The following is a 12854-nucleotide window of genomic DNA, read 5'->3' as shown; positions in this document are numbered from 1 at the left end:
ATGTGGAGGAGGAGCATGTACATACTGAAGGCCAAGATAAGGAAATATCAATCATTTAATTTGGAATGTAATTTTTGTAAACCTTTTTCCATTTTCAGATTTCATATCCGGTATTACCGCTTCCTCCTATCCATGGTATTTGCCACCATCGAGATTAATAACACACCGGATTTCCTGCCCAATGTCACACTGGGTTTCAAAATCTATGACGCCTGTTACAATGAAGTGAGGTCTTTAATGGGGACAATGTGGATTTTATCAGGAAAGAAGGACATTGTGCCAAACTTTAATTGCCATGGAAAATTCATGCCATCTGCTATAGTCGGAGACATGCCATCAAAGTCCTCAATTCCTACAGCTCAAATCCTGGGACTCTACAGGTATCCTCAGGTAAGCAAGAAATAACTCATCACTTTGAACATTCTGCTGATGAGACAGGGCAAGTCCAGTCGAAAACAGGGTATACTTGGAATGCTGGCAGATACTATGACACTGGAGGAATCTAATTGTAAGAGAAGTATTGTACAATTAACAAAGATTGCTAAGTACTACTTGATTTCATGCACTTTGGTAGTGCCAAATATATAGGGTCTTATTCAATATCCACCGAATAAGCCAATTGGGCCATTTTTAGTCATAATTTCAATCCAAAAAGGCCCAGATACTTTTTGGCTGATATAGAGTGAGCCCTTTAACCCATGAAATTACCCATGATACTGACACTGTATTACACAAAATATATTACTTAAATTTAAAAAGACCTAATTGCGGTTCCTAGTCAGTGTATCATAATTAATAGCACTGTATCATGACCTGGGAATAAACTATACTGGTCACATCTACACCTCACATCATCCACTTTAGTAATTAGGGACAAATAGGAGACCCTACTGTACCACTCTAAGGAAGTCATCATGTGGCCAAAATACATTTAAACCGTGGATAAACCTCCCACTCTGTGCCACACATGCCAACGTCCTTCAATTTTCACTAACAGTTAACATCAAATGTTACATTCTTTCAAGAGTATTCAATTTATTTGTATAGTGTACCAGCAATGTAGCAAGTGATCATCTAACAAAATGCTACCACTTCCCAAAAAAGGAAAACCTTTAATTTCTTTATAGAAATGTACATCTTTTTTGCTCCTCCACCTCCTCTCCTCTTCTTCCCTATTTCAGATATTTGGGGAGTGAAGTTCCAATTGCGCACGAACTCATCAAATTAGGAAATATATGCAAAAAAAGAAGAAAGAAGAAAAAACACAATAGTGTAATATTGTATGCAACCGTCAAGGTAAAAAGTAATGCACTCATATTAGGCATGGTTAGATGAGCATTTTGGTTGTTAAGTGAACCACACTGATGAGCAGGAATCTCTGTTGATAGGATATATCTGGTAATGTAGACCTTCTCTCATAGCAGGACTCGCAGCATTATTGCAGGTTCCTCATCAGCAGGATATTCTCCTCCAATCGCAAGACTTGCAGCGTCAATGTAGGCTCCTCAGCAGCAGGATATTCTGCTGCAGGTCTCCTTTCAGTCTCTCACAGGGCTGTCTGTGTGTGCCTTCCCAGATCAGTATAGCAGCATCTCTCACCCTCTCTGTATAACTCTCAACAGTGTGTGTCTGCTCATCAGTGTGGTTCACTTAACAACCGAAATTCTCATCTAACCTTGCCTAATGTGAGTGCATTACTTTTTACCTTGACGGTTGCATACAATATTACACTATTGTGTTTTTTTTTTTCTTTTTTCTTTTTTACATATATTTCCTAATTTGAACTTCACTCCCCAAACAACACAAGTGGCTCTGAACTAACCCATTTGCGGTCCGGTGCGGCACCCATCAAGGAAATCTATATAGTTGGACTACAACGTATCCTTCTAGTTCACAGTTTTTGCGCTTGTTTTCCCCCTTTTTATGCTATTTCAGATATTGAAATCTGAATCAAATCAAAATTAAATAATTAAAAGTCGATCGGATTGGAGTCAATGATTTCTTATCATCCAATCCGTAATCAGATTTTGCTTTGTGGATGGGATAACCCCATAACTTCTCACAGGTTATGTTATTTACTTCTAGAAGGTATCTAGTAATAGGCTATTTGTGATAGAACACCGAGTATATTGACATTGAGTGCATTCTTGTGTGGTCTCTTTCTGACCCTTTCTTTTGGGATAAATCTGTGCGCTACAGTATATGTAAATTACCTCCATTCACCTGCCTGTGAAATATCTTAAAGACTATGCAAAAGGTGATTTAGTCTAAAAAAGGAGTATCGGTGGAACGGATTCAGATCAGTTCGTCCATATCTTATTATAGAGTTCTATATTTATAACAATGCTGTTTTATTCTTCCTATTACTCCATAAAACATATATATATATATAACCTCTTTTTAGCTACAGAAATATCCAACACATTGAGAGGTTGATGAAACCATGAATATTGTGTCTATTATCTTATCTGTTAGGTCAGCTATGCCTCAGCTCACCCCCTTCTCAGTGATAAAAAACAGTTCCCATCTTTTCTCCGGACACTCTCCAATGACAACAGTACCGTTTTTGCCATTGCTCGGTTGATGATGTACTTCAACTGGACATGGGTGGGTGTCATCACCACAGACAATGACCTGGGAAGGTCAGGTAGTCAGCTGCTAATCAAAGAGATTGAAAGGAACGGTGGCTGCATTGCATTCCTAGAGATTCTTCCTATCTACAGCTACATGGAGTCTGTCTCCAGAATAGTAGATGTCGTTAAAAAATCAAGAGCTACAGCGATTGTTGTGTATTGCACCATTGAGAACCTCATCCCTTTAATGGAAGAGGCTTCCACCCATAATATTACTGACAAAGTGTGGGTTGGTAGTGGCAGCTGGTCCATTTCTTCAGATTTTCTCAGAAAAGACATTATAAAAACCTTAAATGGTAGCCTGGGAGTCGCTCTTCAGACTGGGAAGATTCCAGGCTTCAAGGAATTTCTTTACAGCATCCATCCTTCCAAGTTTTTAGATGACATCTTCATGAAGACATTTTGGGAGAATGCTTTTGGCTGTATTTGGCCAGCCGAGGAGACCAACAATTATACATCTACCAAACCATCTGAGGAAGGAACCCCTCAGTGCACCGGCAAGGAGAGACTAGACAGTATTGATCCATCTGTATATGATGTCCACAACTTCAGATACACATACAAAACTCACAACGCAGTTTTTGCATTGGCTCATGCTTTGCACCAGATGAGCTCCTGTGTACCAGGTCAAGGACCATTCAAAAACGGATCTTGTGCAGATATTTACAATCATCAACCTTGGCAGGTACCACCTAGCACATAAATACAGATGTACAGTAGCAGGATTTGTTTCCTCTTGTGAGATATGATGGGATATTGAGATATTGTGCACCCATAATGCCATAGAACCCTATAGAAACCCAATGATCTTATTGGATATACTGGGATATGTTGTGTTATCTGAGAGAAAATGAGAAAGGAAAAAACAGTTAAAAATACAAAAAATGAGTAGACATTACAATCTCAAACACTATTTGATCTTAGTTTTTACATTTCTTGTGAAATTGTTATTTTAAAATGGTTTCTCATGGATGTTTGGAAAAAACAATGATCCTATTATCTAAAAAAAAAAATGCTTAATACATTCACTGTTATTAGTAGATGTACTAATCAGAATCATTAAAGAGAGTTGTATGTTTATTTTGAAAATGTGGAAAGGGGTTATCACACACCCAGCAACAGAATTTTTAACAGAAGAGTCTGTAAAAACCACATACAGTATGCATTGTCATGCCAGATATGGTGATTTTACATTGAAAGTTTCACATGGCACAGTGACTTCTCCTGTTTTAATAACAAATAAGATGTTTTCTGTTTTCTGTTACTCTTTGAAAGTGTTATAATGTTTTACAGGTTGAGTGTGCAATGAGTATCAGCAGCTGTAATTATTGGCTGCATCTGATAATGATGTTAAGTGTTTCAAACAAAAAGATATTTCTGATCATTAAGGCCATATTAATCTAGGGAAGTGTTCTGCCGTAAGATACTGTACCTTGACATCAATGGGCTGTAACGTTTAGTCCAGCACCGGAAGGTGTCTTATGGCCAGAGACTGCTTGATAAACTAAGGAGGTTTAATTTAGTCTCCCTGTCTCCCTCCTCTGAGGGAGATATTTAAATATACTTTGCAAAGCTATTAGCATGAGTCTTTTTTAATGGAATGTTGTACTATTTTCAGATCCAACAGGACTAGAACCACAACCACTGCTTTTCTAGGCAGCTGTTCTAGTAATGGGAGCAAAATCAGATAGAACAAGTTAGCAGTTCTAGCAATAGGAGGAGACAGGGTGGCAGACAGCGTTCCTGGGCCCCAGGCCTAACGTTTCCATCGGGGCCCCCCACGCACATGTCAGTGAACCCCCGTCTTCTCTTACACCCCCCCCCCCATTCTCACACACCTCCCTCTCACACCCCTTTACACTTCCCTGTCATCCATTCCTTCTCCCCTCTCTCACTTACACCCCCACCTCACCCACCCCCATGTATTTTTCTCCCCTCTGCACCCTCATTAATCTCCCTCCCCAATATACATGCACACACAGTGACGCACACACACACACACACACACACACACACACACACACACACACACACACACACACACACACACACACACACACACACACACACACACACACACACACACACACACACAGTGACAGACACACACACAGACAGTGACACACACACTGACACACACACATAGTGATACACACACAGTGACACAGTGACAGACAGTGACACTCACAGTTCGCTCATAGTGACACAAACACACAGTGACACACACACACAGTGACACACACACACAGTGACACACACACACACACACACACACACAGTGACACATACACACAGTGACAGACACACACGCAGACAGTGACACACACACACAGTGACACACACACACAGTGATACACACACAGTAACACACACACAGGCACTCACAGTGACACACACACCGTGACACACACACACACACACACACACACACACACACACACACACACACACACACACACACACACACACACACACACACACACACACAATAAGCCCCCTCTCCAAATACACACATAACAAATAAGCCTTGTCCCCCCTTGTGGTGGGAAAGGTGCCTGGGATTGTTGTATACGTGGGGTCTGGGGCATGTGAGCTTAGCTGGGGCACTAGGGTGGGTCTGCTGGCTGCAGCATGGGCTGTACAAGGCAGAGACCAGCAGGCACGCAGAGGCCTGGGGAGGGAGAGACAAATGGGTGGTACTGAGGGGAGGAGAGGGCCCTGCAGTAGAGAAGGGAGGGGGGCAGCAGCCAGGAAAGGGGAGGGCCCGGCTTGCCTGAGGAGGGAAGCTTGGGGTGGTGCTGAGGAAAGGGTGGGTCTGGCTTGCCTGCAGGAGAGAAAGGAAGGGGGCGGCAGATAGGAAAGGGGAGAGTTCGGCTTTGCCTGCACAGAATGGAAACTGTAGTTTTGCTGACAGGGAGGCTGGGCCCCTTGACTGGGCAGGCCCAGGACAGCAATACTGGCTGTCCCCTCCCTGTCGGCGGCCCTGAGCATAGAACATATCTATTTTGCAAAACACAGAACTACTGTAGCTCCGTTTTCAAAATAGATCAATCTGTCAGCAAAGTGATTCCTGCTTTGATGATGTTTTGCCTTTCAGCTGCTCTATTATGTCAAAAAAGTAAACTTTAACAACACTGCTGGGGAGACAATATTTTTTGATGAGAATGGTGATGCTCCCATGTATATGGATATCTTGAACTGGCAGCTCTACCCTAATGGGAGCAGTCAATATGTCCACATTGGCAGCTATGATGCCCGCTCTCCGAAAGGCCACGAACTGCAGATTGACCAAAGCAGAATCTTATGGAATGGAGGACGGAGTCACGTAAGTATTATTATACAGTGCTCAGTATAACTTATATAAGCTATTATCTGTTTATCTGTGTACTTATAGCTGCTTCCTGATGTAAGTACAGATCTGTATTTAAACTGCAAATTCATAATTAAACTCATTGGCATTTACAATAAGTTGAACTATATAAGTGATGTGCATATACTTTACACAAGACTAAAAAAAAGCTGTGTGTGCTGTGCACGCGCATAGTAAGTGAAACTTCTTTGACTTTTGTCACAGAAATTGTGTTTGTGATGTTTTAATTAAAAATCAAAATACAATTTCTTTGACAAAACGCAAATAAATTTGGACTTAGAATGTGCGTGCTCGGCACACATCCCCTGTATTAGCTATTTGCACTAAGCGTGAATTCCTCGTGCGTGTGACTGTGTGTGTGCGTGTGACTGTGTGTGTGTGTGCGTGTGACTGTGTGTGTGTGCGTGTGACTGTGTGTGTGTGCGTGTGAATGTATGTGTGTGCGTGTGACTGTGTAGTGTGCGCGTGTGACTGTGTGTGTGTGCGTGTGACTGTGTGTGTGCGTGTGTGATGTATGCGCACCCATCCTGCACCTTGCATATGCCCCTGCACCTCGCATATGCCCCTGCACCTCGCATCACCCCCCTGCACCTCGCATCACCCCCCTGCACCTCGCATCCCCCCCTGCACCTCGCATCACCCCCCTGCACCTGGCATCACCCCCCTGCACCTCGCATCACCCTCCTGCACCTCGCATCAAACCCCTGCACCTCGCATCAACCCCCTGCACCTCACATCAACCCCCTGCACCTCACATCATCTCCCTGCACCTCACATCACCCCCCTGCACCTTACATCATCTCCCTGCACCCCCCTTCACCCCCCTGCACCTCACATCACCTCCCTGCACCTTACATCACCCCCCTGCACCTCACATCACCTCCCTGCACCTTACATCACCCCCCTGCACCTCACATCACCTCCCTGCACCTTACATCACCCCCCTGCACCTCACATCACCTCCCTGCACCTCACATCACCCCCCCTGCATCTCACATCACCCCCTTCACCTCCTCACATCACCCCCCTTCACCTCCTCACCTGCACCTCCCCTCACCCCCTGCACCTCCGATCACCCCCTGCACCTGCGAGCACGGCGGCAGAGCAGTGTGGTAGGAGGAGGGATGGGCACAGGTTGTGTTGCCCCGCAGTGCCGGGGATCAGGGCAAGGAGGACGGCACATACGGCGAGGAGGCCCATGTGACGGCCCCCCCCCCCAGGGAAGAACACCATAATGCCGGTGGGGGGGTGTGGGGGGAGGAATAGAGGGGGTAATTGGGGGGAGAGGGGTGGGGGAAGGTTGAGACGCGGCCGCACCGGGCCCGCCGTATACGTGGGAAGCGGCGCGCTCAAACCCCCCCGCTTCCCACTTTACCCGAGCAGGAGCCAGGAGTCACTGGCGCCATCGCGCATGCGCGGCACGGTAGTAGGAAGCGGGCGGGGAACGGCGGCCATTATGAGCGGCGCCGGCGGCTATCGCCGCCGCCGCCGCATGTCAGCGGCTGTGTGGGGGGTGCGGTGGCCATTAGGAGTGGCGCCTGCGGCTATCGCCGCCGCATCTGATTTGTGGAGCGGGTGTGATGTCAGTGTTGGGGTCGGGCTGAGCCAGAACACAGCCCAGCCTCAACTGCCAGCACTGACGTCACATCCGTTTCATTTCTGTCTCCACAATCCATTTTTGCCCCATCACGAATGAGGTGCCACTAAAGAAGTTTCACTTCAAAAAAGGACCAGCATGAAACACTCCCCCCCCTTAGTGTGTCCAAAATAGCATTGAACAGCAGGGAACCCTGTTTCTGACACAATTACAAGGAGTAATCTATAAGTGTACATTCTAAAAACATATAAGGTGAGATTCGCTAAGTTTTGGTAAGTTATATCAGAGCTAGATCCTGCGCTAAAGGCAGTGGCAGATAATGTGGGATGGAGTTCTGATACCCCTTATCGGAGATCATTGATTTCCAGCTATAGCAATCTTTTATATATAAGGATATACAGTATAATCAGAAAATCTGAATGAGAACATACTTTGAGATCCAAGACTGGAACATCAATTCATTTATAGGTTTAGGATTGAATAGCCATTCATACCTCAGTACCCCCTCTCCCCCCCCCCCCCAAAGGTAAAAGTATGTGAAATTTGCACATGGTATATGTACAGGTATGGTGTGTTTTTATCTGCTGATATACCTCAGCGTGCCAACCCCATTGATAATGGGATACCATGGGCAATAGAAATCCTAGTTTGCACTGGTAACCCCAGGAATTGAGAAAAAGGTTGGAGATGGACATTTGATGATCAATCTTTTAAATATCTGGGTGAATAACAGAGACAACAGGGATATGATTTTGCAACTGCTATATACAGCATATACTACACCATAATGGCTTTGTATTCTGAACTACAATACCACCAACCACAAAATTCCTAACTGATTCACTGCAATCACTACTTTTATACCCATGATTACATATCATGGTCCTAAAAAACAGACCTTGTGCTTGTGTTGATGCTATTGAATTATAGACTCAATAGACACACCCAATTGGCAATCCCCTGCATAATCTGTGTGACGTGACATAATTTTTCTGAACTCACTTTCTTCCAGGCTCCTTTATCAGTCTGCAGTGCCCCATGCCCAAAAGGCCACAGAAGAGCCACACGTCAAGGACAAAAGATCTGCTGTTTTGATTGTTTACCATGCTCCGAAGGCGAGATCCTCAATCCTGCTGGTGTGTACAGTAATACTTACCCTTATAATTACTGTACTTCCAACATTTGATACTAATTTAGTTACTAAAAATATTAGCATTCATATCTCTGAAATCTATGGTTAGTCCTTACTATATCTGAAGGCTGGATATAATTTGTCGGCAACCACAGATCGTTCATATATCTGTACGTATCATCTTACTTAGCAGCATAGGAATAGGCATAGGATGCAGGGATCTGTAGTTCGGCTCCAAATTACAAATTCTCAAAAAGTCTGTGTGCTGTAGACATAATATAAATTATTGTTTGCTACAGTATGTATGAAAAGATTGGAAAACAAGGATCTAGAAAACCATATTAAAATCTTGCCTTGTGTGAATTCTTTCACAGTTGAACAACTTCATCTCCAAGACAGGAGCAGTGACTGTGTTAGTCTAATAATTATTTTTATTATTTTTTCCAGATAACAGTGAATGCCTCAGGTGCCCAGAAGATAAATGGCCTAATACCATAAAAGAGGTGTGTGTGCCAAAACCCAGCCAGTTCCTCTCCTATGAAGAGTTTTTAGGAGCCTCTTTGGCTGGTATTTCACTCTTTTTGTGTTTGCTCACAGTTTCTGTGCTCTGCTTGTTCATAATAAAGCGCAAGACTCCCATAGTAAAGGCCAATAACAGAGAGCTGAGCTACCTCCTCCTCATCTCCCTCATTCTATGCTTCCTCTGCTCCTTGGTATTCATTGGCCGCCCGACCATGACGACCTGCATGCTTCGCCAGGTGGTGTTTGGGGTCATATTCTCTGTTTGCCTTTCCGTGATACTGGCCAAAACTATCACTGTCATCATGGTGTTCAGTGGTACCAATCCGGTCAGCAGGATAAGAAAGCTGGTGGGATTCAGGATTCCCAGATATATTGTTCCTTTCTGTACAATGATCCAGATAATCTTGTGCACTGTCTGGCTGGCCAGTTCTCCCCCCTTTGCAGAGCTCAATATGGCAGCAGAGATTGGAACCATCGTTATTGAATGCAATGAGGGATCCAAAGTGTTATTTTCATGCGTTTTGGGTTATATGGGTCTCTTAGCCTCTATTAGCCTCCTGGTTGCATTTCTGGCCAGGAAACTCCCTGATATCTTTAATGAAGCCAAGTTTATCACTTTCAGCATGCTGGTTTTTGCCAGTGTTTGGTTGACATTTATCCCAGCTTATCTCAGCACCAAAGGCAAACACATGGTGGCTGTAGAAGTTTTTGCAATCTTATCTTCAAGCTCTGGGCTCCTTGTTTGCATATTTTTTCCAAAATGCTACATCATTATAATACAGCCTCAGATGAACAGTAAAAAGTATATAACAGGGAGAAGCAGTGATAAGAGAGGATTGTGAGTAGGACCTGGTACATCTCACTCGCTGATCATCTCAATCTGTCTATCTGGCTTAGATCTGAAAAACATGGATAGGAATACTGGCCACATGAGTTGAGCAGCGATAAGGGAGGATTGTGAATAGGACCTGGTACATCTCACTCACTAATCATCTCAATCTGTCTTAGATCTGAAAAACATGGATAGGAATACTATAACTCAGAGGTCTAACACTCCAGTATGAGTATACAAATTTACAGTATATCAGAATAAACACATTTTTAAAGGGAGTCAACGTTCCTATTAAAATGTAGCCTCACAAGTGTGTGTGTGTGTATATATATATATATATATATATATATATATATATATATATATATATATATATATATATATATATATATATATATATATATATTTATATGTTAGTTCTTTTAAAATAACATACTCCTCATGGCATTTTGGTATATTAGTCCCTCCAGGATTTTTTGGTATATTAGTCCCTCCAGGATTTATGACATGGTCCGTTTCTCCTTTAAACCCCCATTTCTATAGTTACTAGTGTGGTAGCAATTAGTAGATTGAGTTCTCATTGTTGTAGTGTCCATTCCAGCTGGTTCAAGGGGTTGCTAAGCTACCATTTGTGTATATATATGCATGCGTCCATCCCCTCTCCATCACCCTTTGATAAAGTCGCCCGTGTGTGACGAAACGCATCAGGGAGCGCCATCACGCAAAACGTACGGACATTACGTCATCACGTGTGCGCAGGAACAGGCAGGTTCGTGTGTTCAACATCACAGAGGCCATCCAGCAAGGAGATTTTCTGGGATTCTAGCACGATTTCGTTGATACTTCCTTCACGCCCTGAACATCCTGATGATCACGGTTCCTTCACCTCCTAGAGACTGACGGACGTTTGATCAAAGTAAAGATACCGGATGGTGGTGATATTATCACGAAATGCTTTTAATACTTGTACCCTTGTAAGTGTATTTTTCCCCCCCCTCCCCCTTCCCATCATTAAATATTCAGTTTTATACTATGGGGCGTGCGCTCTCTCCTCTCTCTTTTATATATATATATATATATATATATATATATATTTATATATATATATATATATATATAGAAGGAAAAAAGCTGCGCCTTAAAGGAACATATAAACTATGTATGTCTATGTAGAAATATCTGATGTATAACCTAAATAGTCTAAGCAATATTGTAAAGGTATACAGACCTATAACCATAAGATAGGCCCATAACAAACTTACAACAACAACACATGAAAAAAAGCAAATGAAAGGATAAACCAGTCCTCAAATAGTTCCGATGATGAATATGGGTGCTGGTATGTAGGGTCTCCGGCAGCTCTCAGTGTGGACCTACCACGTCCACAGGTTATCTAAAAAGGAAAAAAGAGGAGAGAGCGCACGCCCATAGCGTATAAAAGTATATTTAATGAAGGGGAGGGGGGAGGGAGGGGTAAAAAACGCACTTACAAGAAGTACAATAAAATCAAGCATATGTGATAATAATCACCACCATCCGGTCTAACTGCAAGCTCTTGGGGCAGTCCCAGGCTCCGTTGGTGAAGGAGCAGCGTCTCAGCAGATTTCCAGGACTGATGTAAGTCATCCGGTCAAAATGCAGACTTTGGGGGCATTCCCAGGCTCCGTTGGCAAACGAGCAGCGTACCAGCAGTTTCCCAGGGCTGGTGTGCTGTGAATAGTCCCAGACAAAAAGTTCCGTATAGGTAGTGCCTGCAGCACTAGCGCTAGGATCAGTCCGCTCCTGCGCTGGATATAGACTTCAATGTCAGTGCGTCTGACGTCACGACGCTCCCTGACGCGTTTCGTCAGTCTCGGCTAACTTTTTCAAAGGGATAACGTGAGGGGGGAGGTCCGGTATTATATACACACTCCAATGATGGTAATTGATGTAAAAACACCCCTACTCAGCTGCAGTCATTATCCGTGCTATCAACACTATAGAAAACATAATTACATAAAATACAGATATTTACCCTGAAAGAATTGGAGGAGATGATGAAATAAAACTAAGATATACATTCAATATCCAATCATATTACTAAATATACATATACAGTTAACACACAGTTAAATATATATTAGATATAAAATAGTTATCAATAACCAATTATAAAACAACATAATAAAACAACATAATTCTCTAGGGCTCAAACCCAAATTGAAAATACTAATCCTGTATGTGAATCAAACCCCATCAGTTGTAACCATGGGATACATTGCAATACATCAACATGGTGCAATGATAATACATATCTAGATCCCACCTGTAGATAGAGGGATGATCACACACAGGCCAGTGTGGAGTATATTACTTAAATATTGATGATGGAACAGGAGATCATATGACATTATATACATATACATATATGCAACCACAATCAATTAAATATTAAATATTGCACCCAGATGAGTGCATAAATCAAATACCAATTCCTATGTTCCCATATGATTGGACTAAGGACAGAATGAAATTAGATATAAATTTATATATAAATTTAAATATAAATAAGGATGAAAATTTGAAATTTGAAATGTGAATATAAATGTTCATACAAATGAAAGCCTAAACTCAAAAGGAGAATATATAACTGGAGTCTGTATGCCACAAACAAGGCAGGGGCCCGGAAAGTATATCTGCATATATGTGCTATACTGTGATCAAGTAAGATAAGTGTTGTGTGGAAATATTATATGTGTGCTATGAACTATATACTATATACCTATTTT

The 12854-nt window shown here is 42.7% G+C and overlaps 1 protein-coding gene across 1 annotated transcript; it reads left to right on the top strand.

Moving 5' to 3' along the window:
* Positions 1 to 132: 132 nt before the first annotated feature.
* Positions 133 to 10096, top strand: LOC142498499 (extracellular calcium-sensing receptor-like). The gene is made up of 5 exons (XM_075606732.1): positions 133 to 390; positions 2476 to 3318; positions 5731 to 5958; positions 8613 to 8736; positions 9180 to 10096. The coding sequence occupies exons 1-5, from the start codon at positions 133 to 135 to the stop codon at positions 10094 to 10096; spliced, it is 2370 nt and encodes a 789-aa protein (XP_075462847.1).
* Positions 10097 to 12854: the final 2758 nt, after the last annotated feature.

The sequence above is a fragment of the Ascaphus truei genome, chromosome 7, assembly GCF_040206685.1.
Source record: "Ascaphus truei isolate aAscTru1 chromosome 7, aAscTru1.hap1, whole genome shotgun sequence".
Taxonomy (NCBI): Eukaryota; Metazoa; Chordata; class Amphibia; order Anura; family Ascaphidae; genus Ascaphus; species Ascaphus truei.
The sequence above is the reverse complement of the archived record's forward strand: the minus strand, read 5'-3'. Positions and strand labels throughout refer to the sequence as shown.

Coding starts and splice junctions, on each gene's coding strand:
- LOC142498499 (XM_075606732.1), top strand. CDS start 133: ATGGTATTTGCCACCATCGAGATTAATAACACACCGGATTTCCTGCCC. Junction 391..2,475: donor GACTCTACAGGTATCCTCAG/GTAAGCAAGAAA, acceptor CTTATCTGTTAG/GTCAGCTATGCCTCAGCTCA. Junction 5,959..8,612: donor GGAATGGAGGACGGAGTCAC/GTAAGTATTATT, acceptor ACTTTCTTCCAG/GCTCCTTTATCAGTCTGCAG.